The 22,538-nt window shown below is 38.8% G+C and overlaps 1 protein-coding gene across 1 annotated transcript in view; it reads left to right on the top strand.

Moving 5' to 3' along the window:
• Positions 1-22,538, top strand: part of Ptprk (protein tyrosine phosphatase receptor type K) — a 517,652-nt gene that overhangs the window by 404,848 nt on the left and 90,266 nt on the right. The window contains 3 exon segments of the mRNA XM_021224035.2: positions 1,896-2,001; positions 12,171-12,444; positions 16,202-16,238. Coding sequence (XP_021079694.1) covers positions 1,896-2,001; positions 12,171-12,444; positions 16,202-16,238 — 417 coding nt within the window.

The following is a 22,538-nucleotide window of genomic DNA, read 5'->3' as shown; positions in this document are numbered from 1 at the left end:
TTTTATTGTGATTTTGATGAGGTGGTAATTATGGTATCAGCTGTGTGCTATAAATGGGTGATCTATAACAAACTGTAGTGGTCTTTCTAGTATTCAGATACCTCACACTTTGTCTCTGTCCCATTTTCCCCAACATTTTGATAATTGTAAACAAATGCCAACATTCCTTTCCCGCTCATAAAAATATCTCACATAAATACCTCAAATGTTTACAATAAGAACATGCAAGAGGCTCTTGATAAGTAAAAAAAAACACATTTCACTTTCTATTATGTGCACTATTATAATTTGCATTTGACTAGATTGTTTATGGGATCTAATTCTTATTTAGTCAACTCACCCATTAAACCTGATTAGTGTCATGATGATCTCAAAGTGTATTCTAATTAAGAAAATAGTTCATTATGCTTAAGATTACCACCCCCCCAAAATGCATGTACCACTAAAGAGCTAAATTTGAAAATTGTCTTTTGAAGGTAAATCACATAGTGTATCAGGAACATTTTTATTTCATGAATCCTCTTTCTTCATCTTTATAACAATTCTATTTAATATATTGCAACAGCCCCTCTCAATTCACATTACACATTTTAAACATTGTCCTGAATCTAAAATTTGTACTAAGACATATTATATAAATTATTTTAAGTTTTATTTGGAAATGTATTAAATAAAATAGAACTTTAAAAAATTATGTCAAATGGTGTACAATCGAACATCCAGGGAAAACAATACAAACAAAATAACAGGGTAATTTTGTTTTTGTTTTTGTTTTTGTTTTTCAAGACAGGGTTTCTCTATGTAGCTTGGGAGCCTATCCTGGCACTCGCTCTGTAGACCAGGATGGCCTTGAACTCACAGAGATCCACCTGCCTCTGCCTCCTGAGTGCTAGGATTAAAGGCGTGTGCCCCCAACGCCCAGCCAGGGTAATTAATTTATATACAGGTGTGCCACAGTTTTTCGAGAGTAACTGGCTGCATCTTTTGATTATGTGAGAGTTTACTGTGTGTTTATTTTCTATGTATACTGCTTGGCTTCATAAGAGGTTAATTCTTAATTTTGGTTCCGTGTCGGGGGCTGTGTTTTGTCTTCCTGTCTCTATCACAGCTCATAAAACTTTGTATATGCTTTGCATTTAGCAAGCTTTTGATGAGAGGATGAGATCTTTTTGTTTCCTTTTTCGAAAGCATCACCTGACTTGTCAAGGTTAACTGATAATCTATATGTTTCATTCCCTTAAACATCCTTCTACATGGTAACAGCGTCTTTCAGCTCAAGGTTGGAGAACTCCTAGATCACGATTAAACACTCTCCAACATGTTGAACATTTATGTTTCTAACTGTTTGCCAATTAATGTACTAGTTCTTAATAACTGAAAACTAGGATATCCTTTCCATCACCACAGCCAAATATTATGATTCCCTTGTGGTCACATGAAAGTAGTCCAGAGAAGAATGCTGGACCTTTCTTTTGCCTGTCAAGCTTGAATGGTCATGACCACTAGGCAGCCCAGTACCTTCCTTCTGCCATGCGCAGCCCAGGTCTCATGTGTGACTGTCCAGCCGGTGCCGACTCACCTCGGCCCACTGTCCCGCCTCTTCCTCACTGGCTTAAAGACACTGGGAAGCTGAAGCCAATGGGTGCACACGAAGTGTTTGGAATATGATTGGTAGACGTTCCCAGACAGCTTTTAAAGATTTAACAACCCCACCTTTCTAGCTTCTTCTGCCCAGGGTTAGGTTCAGTGTCACGCTCTAAAATAAGGATCACTGCAGTTAATTAGGTATTAAATTGATTTTCCCTTAAGGTAGGATCATTTATTCATAGCAACCTATAATGTATTGCTACAAATCGATCGAACTTTTCTTTGCACCTCGTTGGTTTCTGTTTCAGCTCCGACGTTACCTGATTATGAAGGAGTTGATGCCTCTCTGAATGAAACCGCTACCACAATCACAGTATTATTAAGACCAGCACAAGCCAAAGGTGCCCCTATCAGGTAAGAGGGGGTAACAGAGGGAGGAATATCGTCCTATAGTTGCTGCGCACCAAAGAGCACAGTTTTTTCTAAAAGCCCTTTGTTTCACAGTTAATGTCAGGAAGGCTTTGATTTTCTTCTTTTGTTTTTGTCTATTCATTTCTTATTTGAACAAAGATTATAAACAGACATATCGTTAAGAGCAGAATTCTAAAGGCTTTTCTGTGCTGTGTGAGACTCTTTATCCCCATTTCATTTCGCGGCCTGTGTTGGTATCTATGCTGTAAACACCTTGAAGGTCTTTATCGAATATTCTGAAGAAGTAACTCTTGTCCACCTCTGTATATCTCTTATGAATAATTTCATGTGAGTGACGGAATCAATAGGAAGCTCTGAGGAAATGAACGCAAATTAAGCCTGTGTGGCCTTTCCGTTCTTAAATTATCAGAAATTCCATGATAAATATTAAAGTTCAACTTACTCAGTTCTTTATCTTTTTAATATTAAAATCTCTGGTACTATCTACTACTGATAATCTTCTAAAAAATATTCTGACCCATGTCATTTCGAGGAATTAGGTCAAATTACTTCAGCCTTTTTCAGTTTGATGAAGTATAATTAGATGAATCTTCAAGATTTCAACAAGCTTCTGTTGGAAACCTATAGAAAAGTGGGCATTTTGTTATCAATATTAATAAGAAAATCAGATAGCTATAAAATCAAGGCCCAGAAGACAACAGAACTGAGCTATGTTGTACTGTTTATAAATTCTTTAAAAAACCAATTGATCTCTGTACTGTTTGTGAAACAAATATACTTGACTTGATGAAACTGATGTCTTTTCTCATCAGAGTTATAGAAATATTTTTATAATTAAAAATATGTTGTTATAAGAACATGAGTCACAAAGAAACCTTGTAATGCCCATCTGGGAAAGACAAAGTGGGCTACCACTTTATGGAACAAGAGAGGTGGCTAACTGTGCTTGTAACACGAATGCGTCTGCAACATCACCTGCTTGAAAATTCAAAGTCAGTTTACAATGCTGTTTGTGAATCAATGATCTGTGCATCATGATCGCAGATGTGACGAGAGAGAGAGAGAGAGAGAGAGAGAGAGAGAGAGAGAGAGAGAGAGAGAGAGAGAGAGAGAGTGCCAGGGGTGCACTTGGATTTGGTGTATTTTCTAGGGACAAGTAATCATGGCCATTTGCATGTCCCTACCGGTAGCAAAATTTACTTCATAGGTGTTCAGTCTGTTTTTGACATTTAAATAGGTTCCAGCTACTTTTAGAGTTTGTGAACATCTGGAGAGATGTCTTGGCAGTTAAGAGAACTGGCTGCTCTTCCAAAGGAAACCGGTTCAATTCCCAGCACCCATATCTCAGCTCAAAAATGTCTAACTCTGGTCCTAAGGAATCTGATGCCCTCTCTGGCAAACAAGGCAAACATGTGTAAACAGACATACATTCAAAAAATAAATACAACAAAATCCCAAAATATCTTAAATCTTTAAAAAAAAAAGCTAGATGAATTGAGCTTTACTTCACATATTGTAATTATGATATCATTATTATTGTACCAATGTGCTGCAAAACTTATATGACTATGTCTTTGCTTATTTAGTCAAAATTCTTCTGCAAACTTTGACCATTTATTAATTACAAGCAGAAGATAAACTGGCCATAACAGAACACATAGCGGTACCTCTACCAGGATTTCTTGGAATATCAAGGGTTAGTCCATTTGGTAGATCCTGAGCTCATAGATATTGTTCAGGAATTCTGTGTGTTTTCCACGAGTTTTATTAAATGTCTTTCTTCTTTTCTATTTGCTTTTATGTATAAATGATTTCTAACTACTAAGAATTCATACACTCTGAACTAGTAACTATACAAAAACAAACCCTAATAGTCATTTTTCTTTCCCTGGCATAGAAATAGACTTCATTGTATTTGTTGGTAACACATTTGACCTTTTCCGGAATTGAGCCCACTGGCTAGGAACTCCAAACTGTACAGTATAGATGGATAATGCACAGAAAACAAGTTGAAGGACTGGAAAGTTTGCTCAGTAGGTAAAATCACCTGCCGTGCGAGCCAAGAGGACATGAGTTTGAAGAATTGACCAACAATTCTGTGAAAGTCATGTATGAGCACATTTGCTTGTAATCCTAGCATTGGGGTGTAGAGAAAGGCCCATCCCAGGAGCTCATTGATCAGCCAGCATAGTGGAAAAGGCAAACTTTAGGGTCAGTGAATTACCTTATCTCAAAAAAGTAAGGTGGAGAGTAAGAGATGAAGAAATTCAACAACCTCATCTGGCCTCCACATGCATGTATGTGGGTGCACACTTGCATATATGCTACACACACACACACACACACACACACACACACACACACACACACACACAAATACACAAGTGACAATAGACTAGACTATTAGAGTAAGAAATGAGTTAAAATGAACGTTTGACAAAGTTAATGAGCATTGCCAAAAGGGAAGAACAGTATGCTTTCTAACATGTTGATGCAATCAAGGTCATCTTTATTTAGCTGCATTTGCACAGTGCACCTCCAGGTGGAGCCAATATGCTGGGCTAAAATGAATCATCAGTCAGCACTTGGGCCTTTGCTGAGTTTGGCCTTTGCCGCCCTTGCTTTTGGAATCCTTAAATCCGGTGGCATCTTCTTTTCCCCTAACCATGTCTCCCTTGCAGCCATCCACACAGACACTGGGGACTGATCATAAGGTGGTCTAGTCTAGTGTCCTAATAGCTGTAAAGTGATGGTCTCATTTTACTGCATCAACTTTCCTAGCACTGAGAGATGGTGTGCGTCTATAAATCTGTTCTTGAATCCCATGATGCGTTTTAATTTTCTTTAAACTATTTTACTTTCTTTTCAATTTCCTCAGACTTAGTTGCCCTCTCTGCTATAAATTTTGCTGCCCTGCTGTTCAGTGTCTTCCCCAGAATGCCAAATCTCTTAACCTCGAGCTAAACCTGATAGCACACACTTGTCCTCTGCCATCACCCCCGAATGATCCGTTTTCCCTTTTTTGTAATATGGTTAGCCTCTGTTGGTTTGCATTTTGCTGTCCATTTGTCCCGACTCTAATACAGATGGACATTCTTTTGCTTGGTCCTCTTAATGTCCAGCTCCCCTTCCAAATCTTCTGTTATACCTAAGAGGTCCTTAAATTCAGAGTTTGTACATTTGCTTTAGTATAGTCTTATTAAAAATTAAAATTAATGATAGTTCTCACAAATTTATAGATTCCATAGCAATCTGTGCACACCAGCAGTTAATCTGGTTATCTGGAATAGTCATCAATGTGTATCTGTGTCCTTGAAAAGAAGGCAATGACTACATAGAGAATGTTAGGGGTTGGACCTGGCATTTTAAGGAGGGGAAGCAATGAGGACAGCCAATGTTTGCTTTGAGAAGGAAGGAATGGTGGGAGTTTCAAGAGATTGGAAAGCAGATGATAGGACATGTGGCATCCTATCTAGAACTTCAAGTAGTTCAGGTCATTGAAGTTGGATGTAGGCAAATGGACAGCAGCTTAAGCCGCAGCAATAACAAAGGCCAGAGATTAAGACTGTGCAGTGCCAACTTGGAAACTGAACGTAGCCACAGGACTACAGCAGCCATTGAGTGAGCTACCATCTTTCAAAGGAAGGCTCACTCTGGTAGAAACAGAGAGTGGGCTGATGCTAATTCCGACAGTGGGCTGGAATAGTGCAAAGTGTTCATGGACCATAATAACACATTAGCAGTGGAAATGAAAGCAAGACTACATGTCTCACACTAGTCTTAGGCAGATAGGGTGTGTGAAGCTTAGAAGGAAGGGAGGTGGAGCTGCATCCTAAAATGACACAGCACAGAGAAGAGCAACTGCCAAAAACGTCGATTTTGGTTTTCAACGTTATTGAAGAATGGTTAATATTTACAGTTTGTTATCATAAATCAAAAATATACGTTTTTCAAAAATTGTAGCCACTTTGTATGTCTTCCCTGCCTTATCAGTTTTTTCAATGAATCTTATTTCTGAGAGATGATGGTGCACACTAACGACCTAAATGATATGCTCAGCATGTCCAGCCTCTCTGGCTTCCTGTTGTGCACCAAGGTTCCAGTGCTGTTGGTGAACAATGTATGTATCTCAGTCCTGAAAAGTGTGGTTCTTCAATAATTTTTTTACTTTTGTAATCATCCGAAAGATGGAAACTCAATGCATGCCTTGCTTAGAACTTGAAATGTCCTTTTTGACACTTGACAGTCATTGCCATGATTCAAAGTGCTTGTGGCTTACAGGATAAGTTCCTAAAACACATAATTTCTCTTAATTTTTTTCTAAGCAGCAGAATATTATAAACTAGGGGCTTTCTTTGTGTTGATGCTTAGTTTGTAGTAAGGTATTAGAAGTAGATGTGTATATTATTGCAGAATTTTCCAAATTCAAACTCTATCTCTTAGGTTGTCAAGAACTCATTCTAGAGTGATTTTGTTTGGTGGTATAATCAAATTTTGAATCTAAGCATCACATATTTCAGTGAATAACTTGGGATGTAGTCATGAACCACTGTAGTGAGAACTGGAACTTTTCTTAAATTAAGACGAGAAATTGTCTAATGTTTTAAGACTGTAACAGAATGACAGATCAGCATATAGAATTGATCCATATCAGCCTGTATCCTGATAGTCTGCCTTGCTCATCGTATATGCACAGCTGAGCATTAGTGCTGCCATTGTCATCCATTGATGGACAGTGTGCTTCATCTCATATATTTAAAGACAGCAAATACTTCTTGGTTGTCTTAGTCACCATCATGACAAACTGACTTGAATTCTAACTAGGCATGTGTTAAAAATCTAAGAATAGATGGATATAATCTTTCTGTGTTGTTTTCTGAACAGAAAGGTTGGCATCCAACTCAATCATACATCAGATTCCTGGGAACTGAGTTATAGACTGTTGTGAGCTGCCATGTAGTTGCTGGGAATCAAATCCAAGACCTCAGCTAGAGTATCCAGTGTTCTCAACCACTAAGCTGTCTTCTAGCTGCGGCCTTACCTTTCTTCAGAATACTTATCCCTTCTTTACAAGTTGTGAATTTGTCTTTTTATATATTTATGTCTTTCTAGTTTAGTCTCTGGAGAACAGAGGCATCCACTACTGTTTATTATTGAGACCACACTACTTAAAATATTTCACAGCATATAACAGATATTTTATAAATGGCCAAGTGGACACTAAAGCTAAAATTGGTATAGCTATGAACTCATACTCTAATAAAAAAGAGACATCTCTGGTACAGTATTAAAGACAGCATGGACACACTGTGTTCATAATGGACCATGTTCCTCATGCAGGCAGTATACTTAATTAAGACAGTTTTAATCCCAGAATTTCTGAGGCTAGTCCTGAAGGCTATTACCAATGAAGCTGTCGCATCATGAATGGTATCAGTGAATTAATGAATATATTTAAAGAGAATTGGTGTAATTATGACTTCTAAATCTATTTCCTCCACCTCAAATATGTATGCATTGGAGGGAAGCAGTCAGAGGGCCGTTCTTGACAGAACTCTCTCAACTCTGAAGATTTTTAAGGAAACCATTGACAGTGTATTTGGTATGTAAATAACACTGATCATAGCTTCACATGAATAATACATATCAAAACCTAGTGAGGGCAAGAGAGAAGGTCAAGGACAAGGATTCGGTAGAACAGTAATCCCAGGATGAAGAAAGAGAATGAAAAGAAATGGCATGCTAAAAGATAAGGAAAGATTCCAGGAAGTGAGGCCATGTTTAAGTTGATGCCAGGATTTTGACTTTGGTGATTCCAGAGCTGGTGGTCCTTAAGCAGAAAGAAAAGTACCATATTTTTAATGAAAATGAATAGGAAAGGTTGGCCAATGAATAGCCATATTAAAATATTGTGTAATATTATTGTGAATTGATAGAGTCTTAAGTTCCACTAATGCTTTTTAATGATAAATTCCATTCAATAATTTAAACTATTAAGAAATAAAAGCATAGGCCCATTTCATGTCAACAGTCAGTTCAGTCTTAATTTGACTTCTCATATCCTTTGTCCTTTAGTTAGTTCATTGGAATTGACAAATAAGATATGAGCAAGGCCAAAAAAATTGATTCTTTTTTTTTCCTTGAAGTGGTATATGTGTTTGAGGCACATCTTCTCAAACTGATCAATGAAGGAAAATGTTCTCCCTATCAGCAGTTGTTTGGAGTTGTGCCTGAACTTCTATAGTATTTATCTTTGTTGCCATAGTTGGTTGTTTCGATAGCATTTTTTGCTGCATGCAAACACTTTTTAAGAACTCACTGAGATTTCAGTCAATTCAGTACAGGTCTTCTCCATGTACCCGGAAAAAGAGAGACATAGATGCTCACAGGTTTAGCCTCAGGAGCTGAATGAAGGCTGTGCTCCTTTATGACAGTAAAGTGCCATAAAAGCTTTGACCAGTGTCATTTTCTGGAAAGACGCTTGAGTTTTCTAATATGCTGGCAGGGAAAAAAAAACAGACAGGTATGATCCAAGACTTTTGATGCCAGAAAGGTATTTCTGGTGATGTCATAGAAGAGAAATAGTGAAATCAACCTCAGCTTGGCTTCAGTGTGGGGAGCAAAAAGAAGTGTGATGCTGAGTTAAGGTGACTGAGAAATATACTTGTGAGTTACTTTCTTGTAGACATTAACCAATTAAAGACAGTTTGTAAGTTGCTGGTTTTAAAGATGGTAGTGCATACACACACACACACACACACACACACACACACACACACTTTTGAGGGCTATAAAGCATTTCAACAGCAGCAAGAATTTTGGTAATGTCAAAAACAGTGAAAAGAAAGTTGCTGAGGAGATGTGCTTTTTCACCTCAGTATCTTCAGTGCCCGTGTGGAGCTGCCCAGTATTTCATTGTTGAATAAAGTCAATGAAGGAATGAGCTGATGCAAATTCCTAGGAAGAAAACCTTTGTTATTGAAAGAGTATTGAGAACTTCTCAAGCATAAGAGGTCAATTTTTGTGGAACCAAAAAGAAATATGAATGCTTTGGATATATTATAAGTAAAGACATAACCAGACCAAAAAAAATGATTTGCCTAGTTAAAATGCCCATGATCCCATTTGAACCCACATTTAAATGTAAAAATCAAAGCTTCTGTATCAGCTCATGGAATAAGCATGACTGAGATAGAAAATTACTCAGACACAGAACTGAGTCCAAGGCAGTATAGATGCTTCAGTTGATCGGGTGGACTGTGGAGTGGAAGGATGTGGAATGACAATATTCTAGACAATATTCCTGGAGGCAAACTTCCTGAAGAAAAAAAAACATTTATATAATCATCCTTATGCTGTCTTAACAAAATCCTAATTGGTTCAAAGAACATGCATTTATTCTTCATAGCTCCAAAGACTGGGAAGTCCAAGATGGCAAAATCAGTACCTGTTGAGACTGCTCATCTAAGCCAGATTGCTTTCTGTAGACCGCCTCCTCCATCTTCAAATACCACAACACATGGTTGAAAAGATTGCACCTGTGAACTGTGGAGAGGGGTTTCAAACATTTATTCTTAACACAGGAAGGAAAAAAGTAAGATACACATAAATGCTAATAGGAGCTCAGATCTCTTTCCCTCAGTTTCTCAGTAGTAGTAGTAGGAACAGAATTTTTGGAGAATCTCTATAAGTAAAAGATGCAGTAAAGATTAAAGTCCGTGTTAATAAAGGATCCATATGCATAACTGGAAATTTTCTTGTTTTATACATCTTATAGAATCAGCTCTACTCTAAATTTTTCTCTATAAATGGGTTATGCCCTATCTTAAAGCTGGGTCCTACCTGTTGATTTTTATCTCAGATGGACCCAGACCCAAAGTCTCTAAAGTACAGACTGCACCTCTCTTCTTCCCTTCTCTTCCTCAGTAACACTTTGCTTTACTCCAAATAAATCTGGAAAGCTACAGGCTGTCTTGCATATTTCCTATATTTAACTGAAATGGAAAAAAACCATGAAAATAAAATGCTAAATATGTCAATTTAATGGAATGAGTTGAGATTTAATATATACTAGATTTTTTGAGATGTATGGGATAATTAAGAATTTTGTTTTCAAAGGTTAGTTTAGGTTATTAACCAAGATAGATATTGTCATTATTGTTCATTGGGGTGAGAACATAAGGTTAGATTTATCTGAGGAGCATGATACATTTGTTAATGTGTTTGTGTGTATGTATAGGATATAGAAGCATATAACATATAAATATGGATAATAAATCCAAAATAAAATAAGGGCTAACTGTACTTAACAAGCACATGTCAACTTTGCTCCTGCTTTCTTTGTGTCTGTAGGGCTCTTCTTGCTATTTCCTAAATTTAAAATTGACAAATGTCATTCCCTAGATGAGACAGATAGCAGGCCTCCTGTCAGTAGCATTTCTCCAAGCTTGGTGACCCAACTTGGCAGAGGTGTAGAGAACCTTGCAATATCTACAATCAGAAATAAGAGACTTATGCCTCAATTACTTGCTCAAATCTCAGTTTCTGCCATTAATATGATCTATGTCCCCTCTCAAAAGAGAAAGAAATAGGTACCAACCTTTTGACATTTTAGCAATATTTTGATGGGGAAAACGGTCAGTATTTAGGAAGAAAATAAAACTTTAGTTGTAAATTAAATTTAATCTGTCCTTTGAGGCTCTAGGGGATCTTGCTTCTAAGTATAAGAGCTTATAGTTAGATTGCAATTTTGTTCTAGATCCTGAGTGTTTGCGTTTTCCTAGATGCAAACTTGGGTTTCTCTCTTAGTCTCTCTGGAAGACTCTTAACAAAAGCAATCTTCCACCCTACTGTTGATTACTGGCTGTCTTCCCCTCCAGAAAGCAGAGATGGAGCATATTTACCTAAAGATCTCAAAATTTTACATAGAGCCCACCCACAGCTTAGTCCTACAGATTTAAACAAACCACCAAAATTCATTTTCCTTCAGTTTCCAGCAATTCTAACATTTTAATTTATTTTAATATCAATTAAATTAAATTAAGTTAATTTTTAATTACTTTAGTATTAATTGCACATTAAAAGTACACATAATATATTAATAATAATTGTAAGTTTCATAGATATTCTTCACCTAATTTTTTACATGAGACATTTTCCACTAAGTAAGAATAGTGTTTACATATGAGTTTGAGAACTTGACAAAGGATAGTTATTAGTGATCTAGACATCTTTATTTCAAATTTTCAGGTTTTTTTTAACTATCCCTATAAAATAACAGCGATTGTAGAAAAGTTCTAAGGTGTTTAAAGGAAAAGATTCGTGGTTCAGGTTCGAGTTTTAATAGGCCACATGCCATCTGTCTCTCTGATTTGTAACATTTCATTATTAACACGCCCCGAAGAAGAAGGCAGTCTATTTCTGTTGTGGGGACAGATTTCTGTCCATCTGTGCCCGCCTTGTCGCATGTCACTTGTACTTTGGATCTGCATAGCTGTGAGGCAGGAGAGAAGGAAGCCAGGTCAGGAGGTGGGGAAGCCTGTCAGTGCATTGAGTCCCCAAGCCTGTGACAACTGCCGACAACAGCTTCCGGTGCCTCCTGGAGGCCATCACTCTGGTGGACCTTGGAGCTGGGCCTTCCCTGATGTAATTTCGCAGGCAAATGTTAACTTTTTCTGCTTAAAAATAGGAGACCAAGAACTTAATCTAGGACGGGACTCTGGATAACGCCAGCATCCTTGTTAGAGGGGCTTAGTTTTCAGTCGTTGAAAATGTGAACCACTTTACAGTGATTTTGTTACTTAGTTCTGTGGTGAGCTTGAGGGCAGCAGAGCACATGAGAAACTATTCTATGGGAAAGAGGCTGCATGACGGTCACATGATTAAGATGTGGCCTGCAAGCGGGCGTTGATGATGCACACCTTTAATTCTAGCACTCGAGAGGCAGGTGGATCTCTGTGAGTTCGAGGTCAGCCTGGTCTACAGCACGAGTTCCAGGACAGCCTCCAAAACAATACAGAGAAACCCTGTCTCGAAAAACGAAAAAACAAAAAACAAAAAAATGTGACCTGCCCACTTTGAACCCCTTGTTCCTTTTCCCGAATCTTAATGACTCGATGTCTAAATACAGCTTTTCTTTCCTTTTCCCAAAGTGCTTACCAAATTGTCGTGGAGCAGCTGCACCCTCATCGGACCAAGCGAGAAGCGGGGGCCATGGAGTGCTACCAGGTGCCGGTCACATACCAGAACGCCATGAGTGGGGGTGCACCCTATTACTTTGCTGCAGAACTGCCCCCTGGGAATCTTCCTGAGCCTGCCCCCTTCACCGTGGGTGACAACCGGACCTATAAAGGCTTTTGGAACCCTCCTCTGGCTCCCCGCAAAGGGTACAACATCTATTTCCAAGCCATGAGCAGTGTGGAGAAGGTGAGATCCCACTGAGATCTGATTTTCCCTTGATCTTCAGTAAAGCTATGGCCGTTACTTATAAACACTCGGTAGTGTCTGTCAAGGAATATTGAAAGAAAAAAAAGGGGAAAGAAAATAGATGGGCATTGTCTCCTCTGTTGCCAGCAACGTGCATGGTGACTGAAGGACCGAGGCTGCCAGCAGCATTTCACAGGATCTCTGTTTCCTAGTAACTACCGCAGCTTGCTCCTTCTTCAGGAAGGCCCCCAGTGCAACTGTGAGACAAGTGGTTTGAAAGGGTGGGTGTGCTGCCACCGGGATGCCATCCCCAGTACATTCCCGACATTGTTCTGCCTCGCTTGCTCAGTAGTGGCTGCTTCAAAAGATTAAATTTACTTCAGGATAAACAGAATACGAATTCCACAGTGGGCTAATAAACCCTTATAAGCTTTTCAGGGGGTACAAGCCAAATAGTAAATACCAAGTAACAATCCTCTGATTACAAAGTAATGGGACGCCTGTGGTCCAGCCGACAGGACCTAAACAGAAGGCTGCTAGTGAAGGCTAGGTGCTGAGCCATTACCGAGCTGGCTGGCCCTGTCCCCGACTGCCCCTCCTTTTCCTATTTTGGACACAGTTGTTTTTGAGCACTGCTGCTGATCCCAAATGAATATTGAAGAGGAAAGCGCAGCAGGGCACATGGAGAGAAACAACCTAGCCTTTTGCTCTCATGCTGTTTCCCTTTGAGAGACTTTCTTTCCCGAGACTTATGTTGTTTTTATTTATTTATTTCTATTTTGGACAAAGGCTGGTAGGATAGAAAAACCTGTTGAGAAGAGAAACTTTTAACAATTTCAAATCCAGTCGAACACTGGCATTTTGATGAACTTGTAGCTACACGAGAAATGGTTTGGCTTTGTATAATTGGTGGCATCTGGGAGACGATATGAAGTATGTGACAACCAATTGTATGAGTCATATTAGCGCTTAGAATAGTTTAACTGGGAGACAACCAATTTGTATTTCTACAGAGGCCATGACAGTACGAATATTGCTTTTACATGAAGCTGTGTTTTTCTGCCTACCGGTGTGGTCGTGGTACAGTGTATGGTAAAGAGAAATGCCAGAGACCCTTTAAATGCAGTCTCCATGCGAAGACTATCCGTAGTTGAAGATGCTTTACCCTTCTCGTTTTTCCCCTATACAACTTGATTCTTTAGAGTTCACACAAACTTGTATTCGTTATTTTACTTGCTGTGACAAAAATACCTGGCAAGAAGTCATTGAAGAGATAAAGGTTTTATTTCAATTCTCGATTGAGAGTTAAGTCCACGGAGTGTGAGGCGTGGGGAAAGAGTAGGAAATGAGCGGTCATACGGGAGAGTAAAGAATCCTGGTGTTCTCCCCACCTCCCTCCCTCTCTCTCTATCTCTCTCCTTCTCTAACATGGGACCTTCAGCCCACCAGGTAATGTGATTTATATTTAGGGTAGGTCTTTCTGCTTCAATTAATTTATAGATAATACCTCACAGATATGCCCAAAGGTTTGTTTCCATGGTGATAAATTCCATCAAAATGACATTCAAGATTAACAAACCATTGATATACACACATCTTCAAACGTTCTTGTCTAATTAGGTTGTTCAAAACAGAGACATGATAAAAGTTAGTAACCCTCCCTAAACACAAATAGCACACAAGTAGGAGTCAGTTGTAGGTTTGAGCTTTCGTCTTCAAAGAGGTGATAGTTTCCACATCGACTCCTATTAACCCTTCAGTTTTGTGGCTGGAGTGCTGATGAATCCATGTATTTGCAGGGGATTTTCTCCGACATTCTTTATCTACACTGCTGTTTGTCCAGGGTGTATCAGTAGTTTTCAACCTTTGGGGATTGAATGACCCTTTTCACAGGGGTCACCTAAGACCATCAGGAAACACAGATAAGTACATTAATGATTCCTAACAGTAGCAAAATTACAGTTATGGGGTAGCAGTGAAATAATTTTATAGTTGGGGGTCACCACCACATGAAGAACTGTATTAAAGGGTCACCACATTAGGAAGGTTGAGAAGCATGGGTTGAGAGTACCTGCAGTGTATTTCTTGGCAGTCTCAGAGTGTTAGCGCTGATGAGCCTCCCAACAGTAGAGGCTGGAAATGCCTACAGAGAATCAGCAAAGCCTGCTTCTAGAGCAGAATCCCTTGGGGTCTGCACTGGAGCATCAAAGTCTCTTGCAGCTGACTGTGATTGTCAACCACAGTGAAGAAACGGAAGTTCTTCTCCAAGGTCTATGGTTTCCATACTCTCAAAGTAAATGCTTGAAAGGGGATTGTATTTACCAGTGTATAAAACCACTGAAGATCAGAGAGTTATAAAAGCCCCTTGAAGACAGCCTGTCTTTCAGAAATACTCAACGTTCCTGGTATGTGAGCCCTGGCTAATGTAAGTAGAAGGACAGAACTGAGGGAACATTAGGCAGATCCAGGATTGCACAAAAGCAATTTATTAGCTTCCTGTGGACAACAGTCTGTCCATACCCCAAGGCAGAAGTAAGGGGTCAGTGTACTGAGCACTGTCCAGCTATAATATGCCCACATCTTTTCAAAAGCTATTCTGTCTAGTGTCACCTAAGCAACAACCCAGGTGGTAGTGTTCAGAGAAACACACTATTATAAGGCCTTTGCCCTGTAGGGTTTGGAGCACATGCCAGGAGTGTCTGCAGGGCATACTGGCTATTTTAATCACAGCAGTGGTAGTCACAGCAAAGTCGACACAACAGCTCATTTTTCTCACTAGATCTGATGCCTCTTATGTATTGGGTGTTCAAAGATATGCACAGAGCTGCAGGAGACCTATAATCCTATCTCCATTATCTCTAGGGAAACCAAGGGAACACTCATGGAAGAAAACTCTGTAACAAGGAAGGAAGGAAAGAAGGAGGAAAGAAGGGACAGAGAGAGAGAGAGAGAGAGAGAGAGAGAGAGAGAGAGAGAGAGAGAGAGAGAGAGAGAGAGAGAGAGAGCAGAGATAGACAATGACCGAAGAAGGTGTCTGAGGAGACCAGACCCCAAGACTCCTGTGTGGAGCCTAGTGTCTTTTTGTAACATGCAGCATTATTAATTCTTGTCGCTTCCTCCTAACATTTCTATTTTTCTATCTACCTTCATAATAAGAGGTTGGAAAAACCCGTGTCAGAAAACATTTAGTTGCTGACAGCTAAATTTAAAGGAAAGAAAGAACAGATAAATTCCATTTAAACTGCTCTGCTATGTCGTGATGATCTTTCCTTCTTTTTTTTTTTTGTGATGATGTTTCTTAACAACTATCGTTTAGCTGTTTAGTCATGCCGAGATCCAAATGAGAGTATATAATGTTCAGGTTTGTTCAAAATCTGTAGCTATCAGGTGAAAATTAAATTTGTATTTGGATCTGATTTATATTAGCTCTGCTGATACATATATCTTTCTAATAGCTTAAGAAGCAACAAAAAATGCAAATAGAAGGCCATACAACTTGTCTCTGCCACACCTACTTGCTTTATTACAAAGTGAAACAGATACACACATCTTTAGAAATTACTAGGAACTTTCTTAAAGTTTTAAACTATCATCAAAAACTATATATTGATAAAGAAATTCTCTTATTATTATAATTCTTTAGTCATAATCTCATTGTTTAACCCTTGGTGTGTCTTCATAATAGTTATAATAATAGTTTATAGAAGAGAAAACTTGTCTATATATTGATCATTTTCTTTTGATTTCACTCTACCAGGAAACTAAAACCCAGTGTGTACGAATTGCTACAAAAGGTAAGAGGTTTGCTTCGCTTTTTTGTTTTTATTTTTAACTTCCTCTCTACTCCTTTCCAAAAACAAAGAGTTTTGTTCTCTGCTTCCGGCCAGTTAAATGTAGTGTTTCCATTACAAGGTATTTGGACTGTGATCCAGTCAAACCCCAGCTAAGTTCTCTGACTCACCTGGGTGTCTTTAAGACAAAATGAGAGTCCTCTATCCATCGCTAGTTCTTAACTAAAGGAACCTTGTTATGGTAATAGGATGGATTTAGAAACCTTAGGAGGGCTTATCCCTGCATTTAGTTCCTGAGCGGTGTTGTCCTGCCCATCAGCCTATTTGGAAAAAACTCAGCCATAGCAGTTCAAAGTACAAGTCCCTTACTTCCAAACCTCTATTATTCTGTGTGGTAGACAGATGAAACATGTTCAGCTCTGATGCGTCTACACAGTCAGTTGAACACTTCATTTGTATTTGGTTCTGATTTAAAAGGAACAAAGCTAATTCAACAGCAGGTGAGCTCTAGTGTGGGAGACCAGCTCTATGACTTCATCCTTCTCAAAGGAAGACGTTTTAATTTTTCTTTCTGATTCAGCTATTGCTGGGAAACTGTGTCTGTGAAGGCTAGCAACCAGAACACTGCCTGCTGACCCTGGCTGCCTTGACTTAGTCAGCTGGCTTGATAGGAACGAATGTATTCTCATCTTTGAATGAGTATTTGCCCTTTCTCATGGGGAGGAGGCTTGTATACCTCTGTGTGAACGGTTCCACAAGGGAGAGGCCACTGCTTTATCTGTTCTAGTGGTGAAGGGAGAGCTGTCTGTCTATCTGCTTGAGCCTCCCAGCAGTTTGTTCCTCTGGGAGTTTTGTTGCCATAGTTAGTATCTGATGCACATTTGTGAGCGTAGCTGATTCACTGGGGGTAACAATGAATGACCATATTCTGTTTATGTTGGCATCTTTCCTTTCATCTCTCTCTATCAATCTGCTCAATTAGCATTTGCTTTTCTCTTGATTTGTTCAGGCAGTAAAGCATTTCCGCTTGACTCATGGGACTAATAAAGAAACTTCACAGATGGGGGAAAAAACCCTACTGATCCCATTCAGATACTAAGGTTCCTCGTGATAGTTAAAAAATAAGTAAACAACTCCAGTGAAAGAAACGAAAAATATATGCAGAAGCATCTAAGGTGCGGACAGGTTTTTGTTTTTAATTTTAATTTTAGGGATTGGCTTGTAAATCAGGAGTTGAAGTTGAAACTTCTGAAAGTTAGCCATGAAAGGCATTCAGCTATGTGTCACCTCTGCTTTTCTAGTTTTAAAGCAGGCCCTAATAATGTAGAAGGTACTGCTATCAAGCTGCTAGAAAGTTCTTTAGATAGAAAATAAAGCAAAATAAAAAAGAAGAGCTGAAGTGATTGTAGCATGTAGAATTTTCTTCTCATTCCCTCACTTTTACATGAACTGTTTTTGGGTCACTTAGTCCCTTTTTGGATACCAATAAAAGCATCATGACAAATACTATCTGGTATTTACGCTCCAGGGAGGTTTATAGATCGTGGAATTCGATCTTAGCATGTGACATAGAACATTTGCAAGCAGCCCAGAGGGTGCTAAGAAGGCCTCATTCAGTTTGGGGTCATTGCCCTTGTTCTCCAAATTTCATCTCAAGGAGCTCAAGATCTCTGGTTGACAGAGTGGCACACTAACTATTCCAGGACTCTGGCCTTTGACTGTCTGAGGTCAGATCTTGATCTTGCCTGATAGCTTCGGGCAAATTGCAAAAGCTCCATTCACCAAAGCAGAATAACAAAGTGCTTATCCCTTAGTATTTTGAGAATTTAGGGAACATATAGTTTAAATCTTCCTCATCTGGGATTTTTCTCCCATAGTTTAAGTTACCTATGGTAAATCAGAGCCTGAAAATACTAAATGGAAAATTACAGAAATAAAAAATTATTAAATGTTTAATTTTGCATGCCACTGGCAGTTGCATAGTAAAAGTGTTCGCTATCTTGCTCTGCCTGGCACAGGACCGGAGTCCCCCATTGTCCACAGCATTAATGGACCCACCTGTCAAGTAACATAGTAACCACCTTGGCTATCAGATAGCCTGTTGCTATCTTGCTATGCTTGTGTTCAAGAAACCCTACTTTCATTTACTAATGGCGTCAAAGTACAAGAGCAGTTAGTGCTGACAGCTATTATAGTATACTCCTACAGTTGTTCCATTTCATTTATTATAATTGATAATCTCATATCTAATTTATATTAAGCTTTATCATAGGTATATACATGTGGAGGAAGTATCTGCAGAATTTCACATTATCTGTGGCATTAGTCATCTACTGGGATTCTTGGAACATAACCTGCCACAGATAAAGGGGCAATTATACACATAAGGTGTTTGAATGAGCCCTAGCATATTGTAGATATGGGGCATGTTAACCCGTGTCTTCTCATGTCAGTTGTAAGTGCAGCATTGTCCTCGCTAATGGACTTACATGAGCCTCTATGTTTTCCATTACCATTTTAACTCTAGAAAATTGCTGTGGCAAGCCCCCAAATGAACACGTTTTACCTTGCTTTTGAACCACATAATTAGTTGTATGCAGTTATGAGGGAAATACTAAAACATAAATACTAAAGTAGACTTAAATTGGAGATAGAAATTTCTTAGCAGTGAAATTAAGATTTTTTTAATGATTTAATGTTTTTAACTAGGTCTAATCCATTTCTTGCTTTGAATTTTGACATTTTTCTGCCTGTGAAAAACCACACTTAGCAAAGTCACTGGCTTATTGTCTAAGTGCATGCCAAACGAACACCATAAGGTTGCCTTTTTGTCTGAAAATTTTCAGTATGAAAATAAAATTTTTCCGTCAAGGCATCTTGAAGACATGCTTAATGGTCAAAATGATATAAGCATGCTGCCTGTGAAGGGACATAAAGAAACCTTCCAGGAAAGGTCTGTCTGACTAGTTAAACATATGTGCACTTTTGTTAAAGATTGATTAAACCATATATGTGAGATATGCGGACTTCATCATATAATTGAGATGTGTGGGCTTTGCTGATACACAGAGAGACACAGACACACACATAGAGACACACAATGATTCATAACTATATTTCTTGATTTTTTTAAAAAAGTAACAAGCTAGTGAGAGCTATATGAACATGGGTAGAAACAACGCCAAGTCCATAGTCAAGTGGCAAGTGCAAGGCTTCCCCTGGTGCTCAGGGAAACAAAAACATTTCACTTCTCAGCATCAGCAAGAGGACAGCCAACTGGGGAATGGCTGAGCTGACCAGACCCTGCCTTTGTCTTCACCTCTAAACCCTCAGTTAGAAGTACTGAGAAAGCGGTACCCAGCTTTCCTAATGTCCTTCATGTATAAGCCAACCTTGCTTTTAAAAAAAAGTCCAGATATCTCTGTTGTAAGACATTCTAGTTTCCAGTGGCCTTTTATACTTCAGTTTTGTTAGACAGGATGTATTTGTGTGTGTTTTTTTAACTTAAATACTTATTCAAGTTTGATTCTGTAGTCTCATATACCACTACATTCCAAGAACAAGTACAAGATGAAAGTCTTATTATGTACAACAAATATTTGTTGAGTTGGTAATTGAATTTAAATTTGAGATACATGTTTTGCTTTAATATTTAATCAAAACTGGTTGCAGCTCTGCCTGCAGTTCAGGAAAGTATCAGAGCACTTGTATGTAATGAGTTGCATATGCAGGTGGGCTTGTTTCTTTCTTTCTTGAAATGTGAATTTATTTATAGGTCATCTTATCATTTATGGAAAAAAAATCCAGGGGCCTGGAGAGATGGCTCAGAGGTTAAGAGCACTGACTGCTCTTCCAGAGGTCCTGAGTTCAGTTCCCAGCAACCACATGGTGGCTCACAACCATCTGTAATGAGTTCTGGTGTGCAGTCATACACGGTGGCAGAATGTTGCATACATAATAAATAAATAAATACTTTTTTAAATTCCAAAGGTGATACTCTATGTGAGTCTGTAGTTAGATATAGAATTTGCAAACTAATATGTATTAAGTTTAATATAATCTTTATTTGAATGAGTTCTGCTGGGATAAGTGACAATGTATGATTCCTTTATTCAAATGGCTATTTGTGTACATAAGTAGGAAGACAGTTTAGGTGAAACTCTTCGGCTTGATCACTGTAATAACTATGACCGTATTCTGTAACTCTTTTGGTCCCCAGTATGAGGGTGCTAGCCTAGTGTTTAAAGAAGAATTAAATGGTTTAATGTATTCAGAAACTCTAAAGGAAATCTCTTACTACTTTAATTCCGTATGTAGACATTGTGATAAAAGATGAAAATTCCATTAATCATCACACAAATGATTATTACTTAGCTGCACAAGAATATATGATGTTCTGCTGATGTGAACCTCTCTGACTTCAGTTGGATGTATTGAAGTACTAACTGCAACTGAACATAAGAACTCTGCATATTAATTGCAAAATTGAAGCTTAAAATTAACAAGGGTTGTTGCTGATTTTTCAACTTATTCTTTAAATTATTTCTAAAGTTTCGCGTCATTCCTCCAATAACCACTACATCCCAGGAATTGTCTTCGTGTAGAGTTTTTCTCTTTCTTAAATCACATGAATACGACTGTAGTATGAATAATATATATCCAGAGACAGATATTGGGGTTAAAGCTGGAGATCAGAAAAGCAAATCAACTGAGCATCTTGAGAACTCTCACCTCTACCAAGGCTGGGGAGATGCTGTCTTCAACATGGCTAGAGACTAATTGCCTCAACATGAGACTGAATGCCAGCTCTAAGATCCTGCTCCTGTCTAGTGCTGGAATTAAAGGTGTGCACCACCACTGCCTAGATTCTATGGCTGTGGCTAGCTTTGCATTCTGATCTCCATACAAGCTTTATTAGGTCATAAACAATATGAGTGTACAGGTTTCCTTCCTAAGTAGATTTTCCGCCTTCACCGGTGTATTTCTCATATCATGAATCAGGAAAGAACCTGAACTTCAGAGGGTCTTGCTCAGTCTCTCCCTGGCTCTACACTAGCTTCCATATTGAAAGAACACTGTTTGCATGTGAAGTGTTCATTTCTTGAGCAGCCTTCATGGAATCCATAAGTCTATTCCTGTGGTCTACTTCCTGATCACACTTGGGCAGGCAATGAGTGGCTGAGAGGTCCCTGTTAGCCAAGGTTTGATTCTAGCTGCAAATTCTTGCCATAGACACTTAGAGATAACTCCAGCATTTTCACTCTTTGGGGTTAATTTGCTTCACGAGATGACTTTGACCTGTCACCATCACTTCCTTAAAAGAGATAACTCACATCCGTGCCAAAGTCCGTGGAGACAAAGGATGGCATTCTAACTCAGTCTGTCCAAACCATCACCAAAAGCTACGGAACAGACAGACTTAGACACTCCTTTGCTGCCACTGCTTTGTTTTTGACCTTAGCTGCTGGGGTTTGGAGAGGAGGAAGGCGTTTCAGAGAGGTTCATTCTCATGCCATAAACGTATTGAAACACTAATTAAATGGCAAAATGAAGAGGGCTAGTGGCTTGGTCTAGTTGATTGGAAACTTTTACAAATTGACCTTAAACAATCAGAGGCCATTATACAACTACAAATTGGTGGATTATGGTTTTTAATGATGGATGCAATCAACTTCCTCAGTTCAGCAAACCTGCTTGGACTTGATTCATGTGGTTGATAGCCTCTTTTATAATGTTGAATCAGCATGCAATGTGCAACGTGCATAGGTCAGCATCTTAACATAAATGGAAGGACACTTTTTTTGCTTTTTTGTTTTTTTTTTTTTTCCCGAGACAGGGTTTCTCTGTATTGTTGTGGAGCCTGTCCTAGAACTCACTCGGTAGACCAGGCTGGTCTGGAACTCACAGAGATCCACATGCCTCTGCCTCCCAAGTGCTGGGATTAAAGGCATATGCCACCAATGCCCAGATGGAAGGACACTTCTTATTCTTTATGAAGCTCTGGGTTTTTATAGCCACAAATTTAGAAATTTAGAAATGTAACTCATTAGGGTATAGTTAATATTTTGACTTCAATAATACTCCTCTTTTAGTATTAGGAAAGTGCAACCCTGAATCATAATACTGCAGTAAATTACTTGTGAGAAACTGGAAAAGCAATAATTCATGGACAACTGATAACTGAAATCAGAAAAAGAAACCTTAAGTGTGGATAGTATTGAAGCTGTGTGGTGGTGGCACACACCTTTAATCTCAGCACTCAGGAGGCAGAGGGAGGCCTGAGTTTGAAGCCAACCTGGTTTT

This window comes from Mesocricetus auratus, unplaced genomic scaffold (genome assembly GCF_017639785.1).
Source record: "Mesocricetus auratus isolate SY011 unplaced genomic scaffold, BCM_Maur_2.0 Super-Scaffold_100018, whole genome shotgun sequence".
NCBI lineage: Eukaryota > Metazoa > Chordata > Mammalia > Rodentia > Cricetidae > Mesocricetus > Mesocricetus auratus.
Note: the sequence above shows the minus strand (reverse complement) of the source record. Positions and strands in the feature narration are given on the sequence as shown.